General features: G+C 44.0%; 4 protein-coding genes across 8 annotated transcripts in view; 1 reads left to right on the top strand and 3 right to left on the bottom strand.

Annotated features, from left to right (window-relative positions):
• LOC148343740 (protein FAM163B) overlaps positions 1-18332 on the top strand; it is a 35718-nt gene that overhangs the window by 9980 nt on the left and 7406 nt on the right. The gene's annotated exons all lie outside the window — the stretch shown is intronic.
• On the bottom strand, positions 499-4992 carry LOC148343743 (natterin-3-like). The gene is made up of 3 exons (XM_088288873.1): positions 4835-4992; positions 4042-4119; positions 499-2671 (listed from the first exon to the last, which is right to left on the bottom strand). The coding sequence occupies exons 1-3, from the start codon at positions 4911-4913 to the stop codon at positions 1587-1589; spliced, it is 1242 nt and encodes a 413-aa protein (XP_088144999.1). The 5' UTR covers positions 4914-4992; the 3' UTR covers positions 499-1586.
• On the bottom strand, positions 6014-7659 carry LOC148343742 (natterin-3-like). Of its 3 annotated transcripts, none has more exons than XM_088288886.1 (3): positions 7604-7659; positions 7403-7505; positions 6014-7216 (listed from the first exon to the last, which is right to left on the bottom strand). In XM_088288886.1, exons 2-3 carry the CDS (start codon positions 7491-7493, stop codon positions 6153-6155), a joined length of 1155 nt encoding a protein of 384 aa, XP_088145012.1. In that variant the 5' UTR covers positions 7494-7505; positions 7604-7659; the 3' UTR covers positions 6014-6152. The 3 variants fall into 3 exon arrangements, with proteins under 3 accessions (XP_088145012.1, XP_088145017.1, XP_088145003.1); XM_088288891.1 differs by having other exon boundaries at positions 7403-7493; positions 7604-7658; XM_088288877.1 differs by lacking the exon at positions 7604-7659 and having other exon boundaries at positions 7403-7597.
• On the bottom strand, positions 8673-12109 carry LOC148343741 (natterin-3-like). 3 transcript variants are annotated; one of them, XM_088288855.1, is made up of 4 exons: positions 12080-12109; positions 11811-11922; positions 11440-11505; positions 8673-9805 (listed from the first exon to the last, which is right to left on the bottom strand). In XM_088288855.1, the coding sequence occupies exons 2-4, from the start codon at positions 11902-11904 to the stop codon at positions 8721-8723; spliced, it is 1245 nt and encodes a 414-aa protein (XP_088144981.1). In that variant the 5' UTR covers positions 11905-11922; positions 12080-12109; the 3' UTR covers positions 8673-8720. The 3 variants fall into 3 exon arrangements, with proteins under 3 accessions (XP_088144981.1, XP_088144975.1, XP_088144990.1); XM_088288849.1 differs by having other exon boundaries at positions 11811-11942; positions 12080-12096; XM_088288864.1 differs by having other exon boundaries at positions 11811-11917; positions 12080-12091.

The following is an 18332-nucleotide window of genomic DNA, read 5'->3' as shown; positions in this document are numbered from 1 at the left end:
GACAATACCTCCTCCTCCGTATAAAACATTGACCAATGCAAATAAAGTTGCAAGATCAATCTTGGATGGATTTCAGGATTCGCTTGTCAAAGGGTACCAGGCAGAGGGTAGTCACACATTAATGACATCTATCAGGACTTGAACCCGAACTTGTCCTCAGTCACTAGTAACCACTCAAACAATGCAGGACACGCGACACGCCTGTGTGTGGCGCCATTCCCTGAGAGGAATCAAGAACTCAGTTTGTGCTAAAGGAATGCTGGTGAAATTGTTCATTTATCGGAGGGTGGATGGTTGGATTGATGGATGAAATAATGGATGGACACTTGAATTGTTTGATGGATGGATGAAAATGGTTGATGAAAAATGGATGGATGAGAATTCTAAATTGCTGCTTGGTGTGAAAGTCTGAAAGCTTGCTTAGCTCGATGTGCCCTGGCGATTGACTGCTGACCTGTCCAGGGATGTACCAGGTGGACGGATGAATAAAAGCAGAAATCAGGCTTACATGAATTTATTTTATTTCCTGAACGTCTGTGTAACTAAAATAACTCAGAGGGAATACTACGACAGAGCAGATCTGAGGGTCTGAGTTATACTGAAAAAAATTCAGAAAGAAATTCCTGTTAGGCTCATTTAACACAGAAATCTGGATGGCAATGATGAAATTGTCTTTGATTTTGACAAAACAATTTCGCTAAATGGGCTGTCACTTGTATAGCGCTTTTCTACCTATGGTACTCAAAGGGCTTCACACTATTACCCAGTGGCGGGCCGTGCATTTCACACATAGATCTTCCGTGAAGTCCTACTTAAATCAATCAATCTCATATTGCCATCATTGTGACACCACAGCTGGACAAATAATATACAAAAACACTTAGACAGTGTTAAGTTAAGTGAGTGTTGTACGACCTAGCTTGTCGTGAAAAGTCAGACTTGAAAAGGGTCTCGCAAGTGTATCTGCAATTGAATCCACACTTTTCCTTCCTTCGGCCATTGTGGTTTAAAAAAGCAAGTATATATTTTCGAATTTCAACCGGTCGGCATTTACGACTTTCGCGTGTGTTGATTCCACATAGCGCTGCTCCCTCACAAGTAAGTATCCAATCACAAGACGCGTTTATCACCTTCAGTGTAAGGCCAGCGAGAAGGCTCACTGTAACCAAATCGTGATCTGATTGGCTATCGCAACTGTCTATCAAATCTGAAAGTCCATTGACTTTGACGGAAGAGATGCCCGCACGATTCTATCGGAAGGCCTCGGACGAATAATGCGTGCTACTGGTATTGTGAAACCTGCCTGTCAACACGAGCTAGCTGAATTCTGATTGGATAAAAACTCTCACCTAAAAATACAACACTAAGATATAATATATCAATGTGAAGAATATGATCATTTTTTCTTGATTATGCTAGGCTAACAGAAAAGGCCTTGAAGGCCCGCCACTGTGTTTTAGTTAAGTTCAAACTGTTTTTGATATGTGCAGAAATGTTTGAGATTTATTCAGTTAAAACATATTCTGAGATTTGTTTTATCATTCTTCGAACAAGGACCTTCTTCAGATTCCAAAGATTTGTGCGTTTCAGCAAGGATTTGCATCCGGCAGTGGTTCACAGCGATCCACCACACCGTTGACCTCCGAGATCTGGTCACTGCTGTAGGTGCCTGTGATGGTGGTCCACTTGGTCTCGCTGTTAGCGTAAGTACGTTTGAGGCGCGCTGTGTACGGGATATCCGCTCCATACTTCTTGCCGACCATGAGGATTCTGCACAACCTGTTGGGCGGAACGCTTGTCGTCACCACGAGTTTGCGCTCGGTGGTCTCGGTGTAGGTGGTCCCCCTGGTAACAGCAATGTTGGTCTCTATGCTAAAGCGAATGGATCCCTTGGCCAGTAAGGGGATCCCGGTGGTGATGACGGTGCTGCTTGCGAGGGAGAGACTGAAGGTGTGTTGCCACCTGTGCGCCACCTGGTAGCTCTTGCTGATGGTGTCCGTGACTTTGGCTTCCAGGCAGTCCCGGTTCTTGATGCTGTCTTTTTTCAACATCTCCGGGGGACGCTCCACCACGCTGATGTCGTCAGTGGAGTATTGCACGTCCATCAGGTGGTCCTCCACAATGTCTTTGTTGACTGTCAAGAACTGGTAGTCTTTGCGGTAGGTGTACTCAGATTTTTTCCAGGGCAGGTAAAAAGCTTGATGGCTGACTTGGACCTGGCCCAGACCGTACCTGTTTTTGCCGACGTATTTGTCGCTTTCCTTGCAGTTCTTGACTGCGTTCCACGCCACCGAACCGTAGGCGCCATCCTCCCACTCCAGGATCTCAAATTTGTCTTTGTTGACAAGCAAGGAAAAGTCATCGGTCCTCAGAGCTTTGCCATTAAAGGGATAGACACAGAAGTCTCCTTCGCTCGGGTTGTAGTAGCCTGACTCGCACCAGTGCTTGCAGATGTAGTCTTTGCGTTTTGTGTAGTCGTTGTAAATGGACACAGCTTCGTCGGGGAGGCTACCGGTCCACTTCTGCCACTTCAGGTTGGTCCCCTCAAAATCGTAATCATTGGATGACAACATTGCTCCTGCTGCTATGTTGTCTTGAGTCAGCCAAATCGGTGACTCGGCACCTGGCATTTGAGGAACATTGTCGATCAGAGTCGGGTTCATCACTGGTTCTGTGCAAGAAGGAGACAAAACCCAAATCTCAGGTGGAGAAGAACCCAGGCAACCAAGCATGAATATGATGGACAATACCTTCATCAACTTGAACAAAATATTAATATCAACTGAATCCCCGCCCCAAACACTAACACAGACACTCAGCCAAATCTTCTCAGCCAGTGATTGTCCAAATGTGGTACATTTACTGCAAGTGGAATGCGGGCTTCTTCGAGTACTAAACGAAAAATGGTCATTTTGTACCAGTGGCGGGCGTGCATTTCACACCTGGGCCTTCAGTGAATAAATCCCCCTCATATTACCATCAGTTATGACACCACAGCTGGAGAAATAATATACAGAAAGTCCCTTACACAGTATTGAGTGAGTGTTGGACGACCTAGCGTCTCTTGAAAGGTCTAGTCTTGAAAATGGCCTTGCAAGTGTATCTGAAATTAACTCCACACTTTTCCCTCCTTCGGCCATTGTGATTTAAAGAAGCAAGAATGTATTTTAGATTTGCGAACGGTGGCCAGTTACGACTTTCGGGTGTGTTGATTCCGCATAACGCTGCCCACTCACAAGTGAGTATCCAATCACAAAATGCGTATACCTTCAGCGTCAGGCCAGCCAGAAGGCCTTACTTGTGATTTGATTGGCTATCGCAACTGTCTATCAACGGTAAAAGCCCCCTTGAGACACAGAACAAACGCCCACTCGATTGTATCTGAAGGCCTCGGACGAATAATGCGTGCTACTGGTATTGTGAAATCTGCCTGTCAACACGAGCTAGCTGAATTCTGATTGGATAAAAACTCTCATCTAAAAATACAACGCTAAGATATAATATATCAATGTGAAGAATATGATAATTTTTTCTTGATTATGATCGGCCCACCACTGTAATGTACACCTTCCGACAATGGATTATTATTGTTTTTTTTTTTTAAATCCAGTAAAGTTCATTTGTTAAAATACAGTTCTGTCGCATTTAATTTTTACAATACATTGGCATACATTTTTTAGGGCCTGAGGATTGGACGCTGCGACCCATTAATTGTTTTGGAAGAAATTCTTCTCTTTTTTTTTTTTTTTTTAAATTGCCTTTTTGGGGGCTCTCATCATGTATGAAAATTCACCAAACTCTCCACACTCATAAGGCCTGGCAAAAAAAAAAAATTTAAGTCGTCATGCATGTACAGTGGAAAAACAAAATCCCATCTTGGTACGTTTGACCGAGAGCTACAAAAATTAGGACGCACAAGTAGCACCCCGAGATGTACAAAAAAGTTCATTATAGCCATATTCTAAAATGAACAGAAGTTATCTTTGATCATTTTTCAATGTTCAATTATGGCTCATTTCTGTACATTTACAGGAGTCATACCTTTGTGCCCTTGTCTTGGAGGCTTTATTTGATGGACTTCAATTTTGGGCTGTTCCCTCTCAGGACCTGGGAAAACAACTGGGGGGGGGAAACACCTTTTTGAAGTAGTATATGACAGGGTAGGGCAACAAATTTTACATTTCACATTTCCTTCGCCACAAAAGAGCAAATTTTATAACTGGATAGAGGACCCCTGTGTATGAAGCGTGTGAGTTTTCGTGAAACTCTGTTGATTGCTGGAGTTTTTATTTTTTTATTAGTTTTTGTAACGGTTGATTGGCAGAAGCAAAAGAAAAACAAAATAGACACTCCCGTTCTTTGGACTCGAGATGCCTTCAAAGACCACTCATCTAGACATCTGAATAACTCATGCGCATTCTATGCAACAAACAAAAATGCTTGCACTTTCCAGTACTGCATGTCATTCAGTCAATTAGTCACTACAATTTAAAACGTTAATTATACACATTTTCACTTGATGTCTAAAAGAAGTTTAGCAAAGAAATAGTTCTTGATAACATAGCTGTGAATATGAATGTATGAAAATGAATATCGACAAAGTTGAGGTTAATCATGCAAGTTTTGCTCTCATCGAGTGTTCCAGTTTCTCATTTGGACTTTCTTACATATGTAATTGCCCACCCCTGTTCTAAGACTTCTAGTACTACTATTGCTCATTAATTGTAGCCCTAACTCTCCCACTCAATCCTATCACGACACACCTAATCTGTCTACACCTAATCTTAACCCCAAATCTTAAAATAACAAAGAAAAACAACCACGGTAGTCTTACGGGGCTTTTTGCCACCTGGACCTTGGGCAGAGGCCAGTGCCGGCAGGAGCAGCAGCAGTAGTACCACCGACAGATTCATCAGGCACCAAAGACAACACACACAAGACCAGAACCAGATCTCCAAATCCTGTCAAGAGGCTCTGCGCTGAACTGGTGGGGAGCATATATAAATGTTGCCTTCTCTACTGTTGGACTTTGAAAATAAACCCTCCTCCAAATAAAACATTAACCCGTGCCATTAAATTGCAGAGACAAATCCAAAGGGTACCAGGCGGTGGGCAATGACACTGATTAATCATGTATCAGGTCTTTAACCAAGACTCAGCCACTCTGAACCACTCAAAAACGCTGTGACGGGACAGTTGGATGTCTGATACGCTCTGTTATCAATAACAATATTTTAACGGCGTCAATGATTTAAATTTTTTTTTTTAATGAAGTCCCCTTCGTTGTGTGGCTTTTTAGCTCGTGCGATGTTCCAAGCGAGTTGACATGATGCCAGCGTTACGGTCCCTGAGTGTTTCGGAAAGTTTTTGAAAAACTGCATCTGCTTTTCTGCCAGACTTTTCAAAGCGATCAACTTGTGCTTGCGAAGTTCTGTCCCTTTTGGAAATTCCTGTTCGATGTTCGGATGGAGTGAGCTGAAGTGACGCTAAAGATTGGAAGCTTTGAAATGCGCCAATGCTGCGTGACATACCAGCTTGCCATTACGTTCAACAAAACAATATAAACTCTCCCACTCTATCAAAAACGTCCTACGTTCTTCTTCATATTTTCGTATAATTGTGCATTTTTTTTCCCTGTCATTTTGTGAGCCAACTTAACGGAAATTGTTTACAACGCAAACAATGTCGCGCCGGAGATTCTCTCGTCATCCGTTTGACGTCACCCGAACAGGCTTACCTCCTCAGCGTGCCATCTAGTCATAGGGGGGACGAATGGCAGCGTCTGATGTCATGTGAAAGCTCCTGAAGAGCTGCATGACACGAGCCAAAGAGCCGCATGAAGCTAGACAGATGATAGTGACTGAAAGAATGGGCTGAGCTACAAACTCTAAATTGGTGCTTGGTGCATGTCTGAAAGGTATTTCTCTATGTGGCAATTGACTGATGACCTGTCCGTAGATGCACAGGGTGGACGGCCGGCTGAACGTGTAAATGACTTGAATAAAAGCAGAAGCAGGCTTACATAAATTTTATTTTTATTTCGGTTTCACACACGATGTATCATCTTAACGCATTTACTACCATTGACGGATAAACACGTCAAAGATCCTTTTTTTAAAAATTTCTTTTAAACTCGGCTGGTAGTGAATGAGTTAACAAGGCTCAACATCAGGCAGTGGGTCACAACGTTCCATTTCAGCTTGAACTTCACTGATCTGGACGCCCTTGAAGGTCCCGGTGACGGTGGTCCACTTGGTCTCCCCGTTGCGGTAAGTGCGCTTGAGGAGCGCCGTGTACGGGATTTCCAATCCGTACTTCTTGCCCTGTATTTGGACAGTGCACGAGTGGCCGGCTGGCACCGTGGTTTCCAGGACCAGAGAGTGGGTGGTGGTTTCGGTGTAGGAGGTGTCTTTGTTCAACTTGTAGATGAAGGCGGCCCTGAAGTCAATCTCTCCTTTGACTATAAAGGGAATTCCTGTCTCGATGGTGACACCACTTCCCACCATGAGGGAAAAGTCGATCTCCCACTGTTGGGTTACTGCAACGGTCCTGGAGAGGGTCGCTTCTTGCTTGATAGGCTGGCATTTCATGTTTGAAATCATGTCCTTGTTCAAGATCTCCGGAGGATACTCGAGGGGTTTAATACTCGCTGTATGGTACTTGACATCCATCAGATGCTCACTCCTGACATCTTTCATGGTCTCCAGGACTTGGTATTCATTGTACTTATAACGCTCTTTGGCCCAGGGAAGGTTGAACACCCTTTCGCTCACCATCACTTCCCCGAGTCCATACTTGTTCTTACCAACATAAATGTCTTTGTTAGCGCAGGTCTTGATAGAATTGGGTGTGACTGACCCATCGGAGGCGTCTTTCCACTGCAGAACCTCAAAGTCGTCTTTGTTGACCAGCACCTCAAACTGTGTGGACGTGTGCCCCGCTCCGTCGGCTGCGTAGACGCAGGCGGGCTTCTTGAGCGTGGAGTCGTAGTAGCCCGAGTGGCAGTCAACCTTGCAGATGTAATCGACCCGGCTGGAATACAAGTTGTAGATGGACACGGCGCCATCCGGGACCGAGACGACCCACGTCTTCCATTCCAGGTTTGTTTTGCCAACGTCTGTCGACAGGGTGTCCTGAGCTCTTCTCAGAGGTCTTTTAATGAATGGTTGTTCTGGATACTTGTTCTCCAGCACGAGATTGAGAATGGGAGGTGGCACTGTCGTGTGAACGAGAGAAGAAAACAATCATGTTAATTTTCTCGCAGAGTACCCCACTTTGAGAACCACTGGTCCAAGACTGGTTAACACGTGACGACACCTGAGCCAGAAGTAAGTCTCAAGTCTTAATCCACAAAAGTTAGACCCATATGAGGATATGTTTCAGTAACTACTCGTGTGGCCACCTGAACTTGGCTCTTGACTGCAGTCGCTGGAGCTGGCGCAGGTCACGTACACCAGCACCATGAGCAGAAGAGGAACCCACTGCTTGGTCATCTTGTTTTGGTCCTCAAGTGAATGACGACGAGCAACAGCACAGGGATGACGAGAAGGGCATTGAATGATATTGAGAAACATAAACAAGGACGAGGAGGAGATGTACTCACCGCAAGTCCAAGCGTGTCTGCATTCGGTAAAGGGCAGCAGTCACAAATATGCACTCTGAGCTACAGATGCACTTTGACTTGCAGCCGTCCGTCCTCTGTATAAAACATTGACTAGCGTTAACAAATAATCAAATGGGAGAATTCTGTAATTTTGTGTTCTTTCCACCTTCTTCTTTCAGTTGCCTTACGGATCCGTGAAGGGCGGATCATTCTGACACACGCGATAACAATTTGGATCAAGTGGACTTTTTAGCTCGGCAGTTGCAGAGAGGTGTTATCGTGTTATTCTTTTGCATAAGTTGATTGGAAAATTTAGTTCTCATTCCCTTGACAGTTATGTCATATTTTACCAGGTACCAAGGACACCTTGACAATCAGTAGTTTTATTTTATTATTATTATTTTTTTTTTTTCTGGAGTAGCATTTTGGACACGTCAGATTATCTCGTTTGAGATTAATGATTCATGGATGGATGGAAGAATGGAAATAATGGCTTGGTGCATGGATGGTAGAAAATAGATATGATTGATGGATGATAAAAAAAAAATCATGGACAGATTGATGAATGATGGAATAACCAACATGCTGGTTGTTCGTCTATGTGTGCCCTGTGATTGGCTGGCGACCAGTTCAGGGTGTCCCCAGCCTACTGCCTAAAAATAGCTGGGATGGGCTCCAGCACCTCACGTGACCCTTGTGAGGAGAAACGGTTCAGATAATGGATGGATGGATGGATGTGTGGATGAGTGACAAAACAGATAAATGCATGGGTGAATGCGGTGATGGACTGACAAAAGAATGAATGGATGATGAATGATGGATGAAAGATTGGACACTGGCTCAATTGATGGATGAATGTATTCATGGCTGAAATAATGGACGAATGAAAAAATGGATGGGTGATGATATGGCAAGTGATAGGATGATGGATGGATAGAATGGGCTGATCTACAGACTCTAAATTTCTGCTAGGCGCAAATTTAAAAGCTTTGTGTGCACAAACAGTTGTCTGGTGACGGAGGGTGGACGGATGAATGAACATGTCCATGACTAGAATAAAAATGAAATATACGTGAACAACATTTTTTAATTTGAGTTTCACACACAATATATCATTTTAACAAGGCTTAAGATCAGGCAGTGGGTCACAACGTTTAATTTCTGCTTGAACTTCACTGATCTGGACACCCTTGAAGGTCCCGGTGACGGTGGTCCACTTGGTCTCCCCGTTGCGGTAAGTGCGCTTGAGGAGCGCCGTGTACGGCATTTCCAATCCGTACTTCTTGCCCTGCATTTGGACGGTGCACGAGTGGCCGGCCGGCACCGTGGTTTCCAGGACCATAGAGTGGGTGGTGGTTTCGGTGTAGGAGGTCTCTTTGTTCAACTTGTAGGTGAAGGCGGCCCTGAAGTCAATCTCTCCTTTGACTATGAAGGGAATTCCTGTCTCGATGGTGATACCACTTGCCACTGTGAGGGAAAAGTCTATCACCCACTTTTGGGTTGACTCGACGGTCCTGCGAAGTGTGATTTCACGCTTAACGGCCTGGCAATCCCTATTTGAAATAGTGTTCCTGCGCAAGATTTCAGGGGGATACTCGATGGGCTTGACACCAACTGTGTGGTACTTGATCTGCATCAGGTGCTCTCTCCCTACGTCTTTCATGATCTCCAGGACTTGGTATTGACTGTACCAATAATAGGTTCCACCCCAGGGATAGTAAAACGCCCCATCGCTTACCTTCACTTCTCCCAGCCCGTATTCATTTTTACCGACGTAAATGTCATTGTTTGCGCAGGTTTTGATAGAATTGGGCGTCACTGAACCACTGCTGCCCTGTTTCCATTCAAGAATCTCAAAGTCGTCTTTGTTGACCAGCACCTCAAACTCTGTGGACGTGTACCCAACCCTGTTGTCTACGTAGGCGCAAGCGGCGCTACTGAGCGTGGTGTCGTAGTAACCCGAATGGCAGCCCACTTTGCATATGTATTCTACGCGACTGTAATATGAGTTGTAGATGGACACGATGCCATCCGGGATGGGGTACGCCCACCTCTTCCATTCCAGGTTTGTATTGTCAAAGTGTGCCGACGGGGCGTTCTGCATTTTCCTCAAATGGACCAATGATGGCGTCAGAGCTCTTGTTGAAGGTGGTTGTTCTGGACGCATGGACTCCAGAGCTGGATCAAGAATGGGAAACGACCCTGTTGTGTGAAGGAGAGAAGAAAACAGAGTGCTGAGGAGTCACTTGAAACTCGTTTCTGCAGGATTCTGAAGGGTTTGACACTGATAAATTGGCGAAGGTAGTCTCAAACGTCTTAGTCTGCCCAAGTCGGCTTCACATGGCAAAAGCTGTTTCCTCGATATCCTCCTACGACATCCTCGTTGTTTTATTCATGCATCCTTGTCATTCTATTACTGTTGTGTCATAAGTCGTTCTACTCATGCTCTCTAATCACTCTACTAGTTTGACCTAGTCATTCCACTTTTGCTTCCTAATCATCCTACCAGTGCACTCTGGTCATGCTAGTAGTATTTCCTAATTGTTCTACTTGTGTGTTGTAGTCATTTTCCTAGTGCATCTGTGTCTTTCCACTAGCATGTCCTAGGTCTCTATCTCGTAAGACATCCTAGTCATTCTAGTAGTGCACCCTCATAGTTATTCTAGTGAGTCCTTGTCATTCTCTTAGTGAGTCCCAGTGAAGGATTGTATTACGATTGCTGGCATTATTTTAAACACTTACGGGACGGAAGGTCAATTATTTAATTTAGCAGGTTCATATTTACTGAATATGTTAAACATTAGTTAAACAAAAAGCATTTATCAAATGAAAGTAGAAGTACAATGCAGAGATAAGATTGACTGGGATTGTCGCCATGGTGTTAACTGATTCATTATAATATTCTCCTATGCTAAATTTATATTACTTAGTTTCAATGTAAGACCTCAAACTTGCACAGGTAATATTTTCATGACCCACACTCTCATTCAGAACAAACAGATTCAGTCTGCTCAGGTCAAACTGATGACAAATCAGATCGCACTTCATGGACAAATACGAAAAAAACACATTCTCCACATAGGCCATAGAAGATACAAACATACCAAGTTGGGCTGGGGAGGACGTCACAGGGAAGCTATCAAGAACACCAAAAATCACAATAATTTGAGCTGGTAAAACATACAACACACAATCTGCAGACCGACAAGATTACAGGGGAATGTGAGCAGGAGGGATGGAGAAGGAGCGAGGACGACCGATTCAACCTACATGACCCTTGACATAGATAACTTCCTATAAAATGTGAGGCTGGGCTGAGATCAGCGAGCCATTTTTCGATTGTGCTCGTCCGAGTACAGTTTCTCGTGAGATTAAGAAAAAAGCCGCCCAGATATCTGTCTTTGTACTATTTCCGGAACTCCAGAAATCGAAGAAACTAAAATATCGGAACTCTAATCAGTTATTGTTCAGTCTTTATTTGACCCTTTTCTTCTCTAGTACAAAAAACGAACACGCATTGGAGTAAGTTTGGCTTTTAAGGTTCATTTACTTAATGTTTCTCATTTTCTCTGTGACTCAACTCCAACACTAGCCATTCTACAAATGTGTCCTGTCATTTTCCTAAAAGGTCTTAATCATTCTACAGTTGTGCCTGACTCATTCCACTATTCATTCCTTGTTGCACTACTAGGTACTCTAATCATTCTACTAGTGAGTGTTCAATCTAGACTTCTCATGCACTTCCATTCAAACTCCTGTCGACTCTTTCAGAAGTCTGACTCGAGTCAAGTCATGTGATGAAAGTGGTCCACTTCTGGTGGTGCGTGTCAACTTACACATTTTTTCCACACAGGGTGTAATCATCTGCATGTTGCCCAAGGAATACCTGAGAAAGCTCGAACCTTGGAATCAAACAGGCATGCAAGAGTCAATTGTCATTTGATGGCATCTTGTGTCGTGATATTGAAGGCAGGGGTTCGCAAACTTTTTGGAGTCCGGGGGTGGATTTTTTAAATTTATTTTTTCAAGGAAACCTCATATTCCCAAATTACAATTAAAAAAAGAATATCAGTTCTACTCCTAAATTCACAAGGGCCACATTTGATTTTTAAAACTATGATCACATGGGCCAGTTCAGGTTTACTTTATCCTCAGAGACCCCAGTTTGAGAAACGCTGATCGAGAACCTGGTACCACGTGTCGTCACCTGAGCTTGCCTGTTCATCGTAGTCGTCGGGGTTGGCGCCAGTCAGGTGCACCAGAGCCAACAGCAGAAGAAGAGGCACCCACAGTTTGGTCATCTTGTTTTTTTTCCTACACTGGACGAGAGGGCATCAAACTGACGTTGAGGAACAACACAAGTGAATAGCGATGAGTTAGGCATCAAACGTCGTTGAGCGACAAGACAAGGATGACGACAAGGGCATCAAATGCTATCGAGAAACAAAAACAAGGACGAGGAGGAGACGCACTCACCACGAGTCCAAGTGTGTCTGGTTTCGGCAAAGGGCAGCAGTCACAAATATGTACTCTGAGCTACAGCTGGACTTTGAGTCGCAGCCGTCCAACGGATAAAACATTGAGCAGTGCAAACAAATCCTCAGATGGGACAATTACAAAACCTTTTTTTACCCGTCTACACTGTTGACGATAACTCAATAGTTTTAAACTGAGAAAAATATCACAAAGTTTTTGTCCCTTGTAAGTCACCAACATACGGAGATGTCGCTAAGCGTTGTCCCGCACGAGATGACCCGTCGGAAATGTGTGTCGAATTGCTCCTTATGAGACTTCCAAACAAAATATTCAGTATGAAATTCGGATGTAAGAGCCGATGTTTTATGAGACGTCCTTAACGTCGCGTTCCATTTATGTCCTGTATGAGACATTTACATACAAGATTCAGACATTCCAAACAAGATGTCCCAAATAAGACTTCTTCCTAGACTCGGAACTGACCACTCCATAAATAAAAAAAATACAAGGCTGATTGTTGACAATATTACACACCGACTAAACCTGAATGTCCCGTTCAGGTCCAGACAGCAAGTCTGCCAATTGTGTAAGTCTTTGCTCAGCTTTCACTTTTGGTGATCAGTGGTGCAACAAAGCAAGATGCTGTTGCAAATGTGAACGCACTTTCCATCACTGCAGTGATCAGCATGCTGTTTTCTTTTTGCAAAAACACATTTTCATTAGACAGAAATATACTTTTTGGGGAAATGGCAAAGTGTGTGCTCTCAATACAGAAAATGCATCCTTGATTTTTTTTTTTTGACGTCCACAAACCTGGAACATAGCAAAACTTTGCTCGTATGAGATTTAATGTAATGCCGAGCTTTTGAGGCCACGCCCACTGCATGCAAAATTGTATTCATACAGTAGCTAGCTACCTAGTAAGTTTGGCGCTCAAAGTAAGATATTTTTCATTTCATGAACCATTTAAGAGGCTAGCTTATTATACCTACCTCAGATGTGATGCTCTTTCTACAAAACAGTTTTCAGTAACGAGATGAGAATTTACATATCAATTGTAAAATATTTTGAAATCCATTCTTGTTTTTCACGCAATGGAGGAATTAAAACAAGGGCTGGGCCATAATTAAATTTTTTAAGCATGATTAATCGGATGAGGTCTTTGTGATCAATATCGATTAATCGCATTGTTATAGACAAAATCCCCCAAATTCTGAAGCACACTTTTATTTTAAATGCATTACCATATCAATGCAAGTGTCGTACCATTTATTTGGCTTACATTTTCCTATCCCCGAAAAACTTTACATCGGAAAAAGGGATCTTGCTTATATTTTCTACAGTTCCTAAAAATGATCTCAAGAATACACAGTAAGTCACTTGATGGTTAGGGTCTGTACGCGTTCTCTAACATGGGACCACCATCTGTACTTTGCCATTTAAATTTGATCCCACTGGAAACAAGCCACTTCCTCAATCCTCTTTTCATATTGTGTTTGATTACTTGAAATTTACTATGCTCACGTCGTTGAAAACGATTTCATTGTAAAACGTTATTGATCTCACAAATGCAAATGCAGAACTGCGCATGGCTTTCTATCCGTTTTGATTTCATTCAAAGTGTGCTCTCCGGCATCCAGAGGATACCGTTTTTTTGTCCAGTGAGCACCGCAGCCGGAAGCAACAGACTTTCACAAGAAAAATAAGAGTATCAACGGCAATAATGCGCATAGAAAATGATCGTCATTATTCATAAATTACTGACTTAACGTGAGATTAATGCCTTAAATTGCCAAGCCCTAATTAAAACTCAAGTTCTTCTCAAATAAAACTATTGAAAAGTCATGTTTTAGATAGTTAGATGTCATCGCACACACATCCGAGCTGGAGATGACCTGCTTGAGAATTTGTGTCAAAAGGTGTGAGGATCACGTGGATGTCGGCTCGCATTCCAAGACGGCAGTGAATCATCCTCTTGATATTCCGAACATTCATTGCCAGGCGAGTGGAGCGCTGGAAAAAGAAGCTGGCGGCCACTGTATGAAAAATGCACGAGCGCGTTTGGTTGCACACACTGATCTTCACGTCACCTGTCATCACACGGCAGCACGTCCCACTTGTTCCCGCTAGCTGGAGGCGTTAGCTAACGCTGGAGAAAAAAAAAATAGGAATTACTACGTCCCACTCGATTTCAGGACAGCAAAGCGGAACCTCTGGAGCCCGTATTGATGAGACGTCCTCTATGAAATGTGGCTGATTAGACGGCTCATATTACTCATCACTTATGAGAGTTTACGTATGAGATGATCCAAACCCAGATTTTGTTTTTTGGGATTGAAATGTCCCGTCTAAGATTTCCTGTGTGAGCTATCCCAGATGAAAGTAATGAAATGTCAAAAGATTTCTCATGTGTCATCCATCCATCCATTATTTGTCCCGCTTCTCCTCACGTGGGGTGGTGGAGCCTTTCCCAGCTATCTTCAGGCTCGTAGGCGGGGGACACCCTGAACTGGTTGCCAGCCAATCACACACCTAGAGGCAATTTAGAGTATGGGAGGAAACCGGAGTACGCGGAGAAAAACCACGCAGGCACAAGGAGAACATACAAACTCCACACAGGAAGGCCGCAGCCGGAATCGAACCCACGACCTCTGCACTGTGAAGCCATCGTCCTAACCAGTCTCCCACCGTGCCGCCCCCCTGTGTCACGTCCTTAGCAAAATTCACAATGTTCCATATCAGACGGCCCTTTGGCCTTTTCCATCTTTTTGTGCCTCAATTATCACTTTGGTGTTACCATACTGTATGCAAAAGTAGCAACGCTTGAGTGTCTCTGTCCTTGCACACCTCTGGCCTGGTTAGCGGCGGCGGCAGGTGGCGCAGCATTGAGGGGTGAGGTGTCCACCCCCTCTTTGTCTGAACCACCTGCCAGCCTCCCTTCCATGGAGTAATACATGCTTATGTTAATATGCTAATACCTCAGTGGCTGTTGAATATTCACGAGGCACAGTTAGCATGCAATGTCCCATCTGAGATGATAAGCTGTTCAATATGAGATGACAAGTATGAGGTGTGCTGCTTTGCTGAACAAATTGACCTTCACCCAAACCAAAGTCTAACCAGACACCCTGTGCAAGATATCCTCGTTGAGACATACTTTCAATTTCCCATATGAGACATCCCTGAAGTTGTCCACTATCAGATGTCACATACCAGACGTTGCTAAAGACAGATCAGCACCAAGTGTCCCATATAACACTTCCTAATGAGATCGTCATGTGACCTACGATAACGCAACCGGGACATCACATACTAGAGGGGTAGGTAACTCCGGTTCCTGGAGAGCTATATCCTGCCTGTTTTAGCTCTCTCCCTACCCCAAACACACCTGATTCAAATAATCAGGATCATTTCAGGCTTCAACAGGATTGTTGATGTACTGATTGTATAAATCAGGTGTGTTTGGCGTAAGCAGAGAGCTAAAACAGGCAGGATATGGCTCTCCTGGAACCTGATGTCCTGTCTGAGACTTTCTAACAAGATGAGCCCATTGAAACATACGATAACACGATGTAGATGTTCTGTATGCGACATACATAAGGAAATGTCCCGCGTGAGACGTTTGTGACAGGTCTCGTCAGATTTGTCCTGTATGTGATAACCGAAACGAGTTGCCCACTATGAGAGGTCTGTGACATGATGTCCCCTAAGAGACATAAGCCTGATTCAAGATGTCCCGTATGAGACAACGCTAACGAGATGTCCCATATGAGATGACCTGAAGATCTCCTGTGCAAGATCTCCCCTAATGTCGTCCTTCCTGACCTCCCGAAGAGAAAAACTAACAGCCGGCTTTGAATATTCATGTGTCGCAATTAGCATGACAGGCAATGAAAGGCACCGCTAAAGTCTCCCGTTTCTCGGACGCCACAGAAAGATGGCAGCGGTAGACGGCGAGCTTTCAAGCCCCTCCCCGCGTAAAAGCCTCCTCATGCAGCGACGCTCCTCTCCCGTGCGCTTCACTGAAGATGAGCTGGAATATTCTGCCTGGAGAGAAAAAAAAAGCTTTTTTTTTTTTTTTTTTTCCAAAAGTGGGGTCAGAGTGTTGGAGAGCCGTCAAATGGAGATGTTTCCATTATTCAGGAGATTCACAGAGATGCTTGCCCGCACTCGCTGGCATAAAGCCTCGTGTTGGCTTCAGCTCGCCATTGTCAGGGAGTCGCCTTTACAATCACGCTGGGGAGATCTTTGTCATCATCATCATGATGCCGTTATACCGTTGTTCCCTTTACGTTGCCTTGAAGGGCTTCAAAAGGTCCTTGGAAACAAAAGTACTATCATTGTTGTTAAGGAATAAGAAACCACAAGTCACGTGTCTCTAGTTCTAGGACGTTCAAGGTTAGAACCCAGAGTGTCATGAGCTCAATGAGAGTTCAACTTTATAAGCAGAGCGTGCTCAACACTGAATTTGCTTTGGGACGATTGTTGCAAAGTCGTAAATAAGTTGAAGTATAGAACCAAGTCACATTCACTTTGGTGCCAACATTAAGGGGATCCAGCGTGACTTTTGCTGCTGATTCAGAGTAATAGAAGCTACGATTAAATCGGGGTTAGAATCTGAGTGGCGGTAACACCGGAAACAGTCACACCGAGTACCAAACTTGGGAAGCAGACTAGCTCTCGCACCTTTAATGCAACCACACAAATGTGGACCTGGATCCCAGAGCGTTTTTGTACAATAAAGTACAAACAAAATGAAAATGAAATAAAACAACATTGTGGAATCTCCTCATCTTGGATTTGATTTGCAGGTTCTGCTGTGTTAAAGAGTGGAAAAAAGTCTGCCTGCTCTATGCAGACGTTCCAAGCGTAACATTTTCTGTCAGTCATCGTGCGTGTGTGTAGGGGTGTGCGTGCGTGTGTGTGTGTGTGTATTTATCTTCGTGAAGCTTCAAGCGGAGTGGAAGTAATTGGGGTCGACAAAGATACTTGTTGACACCAAGATGAACAAACGTTCCCTGAGCGCGTTCCTCCGCCTCGTTGAGCCGAACACGACACCTTCCCGTACGACAAGCCCGCAACTCGTCACACAACACATTCACGTTCATGACCCACCTGGCTACTCTACTGCTTTTCTGCGGTCACCACAGACAATGTTCCAGATCCAGGACCTAAATAGTGTCAGCTGTAGAATGTTCCGTGTGGTCCGTTTTAGAAGCCATTGGCTCACTGGCTTGAAAAGTGCCACATTCGAACCAGAAAAGCTTCAGATCCGAGAGTGAAGTTAGCTGTGGATGCACCGAGAGTCCAGCTCAGTGTGGTCTGTTGTAGAAAATCTTAGGTCTTGCTTGAAAACCCAATAAGAGAGCAGATTTAGAACCACAGTGGGATCAACTATAGATCACATCTTCAGAACCTTTATTGTGATAGAACTCTACAACCCCAAATGATCATCTTTGCAAAACAGAGTGTAGTTACTCTGAACACATTGTGAACAGTGAAAGATTAAGAGCACCTCAAACTACTGCGTCTCCAACTCTAGAACCCAATATTACTCTCTCAAGAATCCCAAATGAGGTCATTTCTACAACTTTCATGGGGTCAAGCCTAATGTCAGCAACTCGCTAATCTTGAGTGATGTTATTACATAATCCAAAGTGTCACCAGCTATCGAGCTTTCAGTATGATCTGCATTAGAACCCAGAGTGTCACAGGCTTTAGAACCCGAAATTGAGGTCAGAATCTTTGGAACTAGCGCTTGCTTGACTCACGAACGTAATGTCATCATCTTAAGGTCCGAGAGTGAGATCGTCTGCAGATCCAGACTATCTCCAGGTCAGAAAATGCCCTTGTTGTGAATGTTGGAACCAAAACTACGGACTAGAACCAGAGCCAGATCAACTTTGGTCTCGCAAGCACAGGGCTCAGAGTGAATGTACAGTAGATGCATATTCAGAGTCGCCATCTGTAGACCCTTCAGTGTGGTTATGGCTAGAACCTTCAGTGTGACACCGACGATGTGTGGGCCTGCCTGGACCACACGTCACATGGCAGGCTTTTAAGGATTCGTATTTTCTCATTCATCTGAAAAGATAATGGACATTGCGTCAATGTAGTTGTGACACTGGTGAGTGTTGTGTGGGACTAGTGCTGTGTGTGGGGTTGTGTGTGTGTGTGTGTGCGTGCGCGCATACGGGTAAAAGGAGTAAAAGTAAGGTCTCATGAATATTACACACTCTTGTCTGCACAAGAC

The sequence above is a fragment of the Idiotropiscis lumnitzeri genome, chromosome 1 (genome assembly GCF_059441095.1).
Source record: "Idiotropiscis lumnitzeri isolate Australia: NSW breed Sydney's pygmy pipehorse chromosome 1, RoL_Ilum_1.0, whole genome shotgun sequence".
Lineage (NCBI taxonomy): Eukaryota > Metazoa > Chordata > Actinopteri > Syngnathiformes > Syngnathidae > Idiotropiscis > Idiotropiscis lumnitzeri.
The sequence above is the reverse complement of the archived record's forward strand: the minus strand, read 5'-3'. Positions and strand labels throughout refer to the sequence as shown.

Coding starts and splice junctions, on each gene's coding strand:
- LOC148343743 (XM_088288873.1), bottom strand. CDS start 4,913: ATGAATCTGTCGGTGGTACTACTGCTGCTGCTCCTGCCGGCACTGGCC. Junction 4,120..4,834: donor TCCAGGTGGCAAAAAGCCCC/GTAAGACTACCG, acceptor TCCCCCCCCCAG/TTGTTTTCCCAGGTCCTGAG. Junction 2,672..4,041: donor TCCAAGACAAGGGCACAAAG/GTATGACTCCTG, acceptor CTTCTTGCACAG/AACCAGTGATGAACCCGACT.
- LOC148343742 (XM_088288877.1), bottom strand. CDS start 7,574: ATGTTTCTCAATATCATTCAATGCCCTTCTCGTCATCCCTGTGCTGTT. Junction 7,217..7,402: donor CAGTCAAGAGCCAAGTTCAG/GTGGCCACACGA, acceptor TTCACACGACAG/TGCCACCTCCCATTCTCAAT.
- LOC148343741 (XM_088288855.1), bottom strand. CDS start 11,904: ATGACCAAACTGTGGGTGCCTCTTCTTCTGCTGTTGGCTCTGGTGCAC. Junction 11,506..11,810: donor CGATGAACAGGCAAGCTCAG/GTGACGACACGT, acceptor TTTGATTCCAAG/GTTCGAGCTTTCTCAGGTAT. Junction 9,806..11,439: donor ACCCTGTGTGGAAAAAATGT/GTAAGTTGACAC, acceptor TTCACACAACAG/GGTCGTTTCCCATTCTTGAT.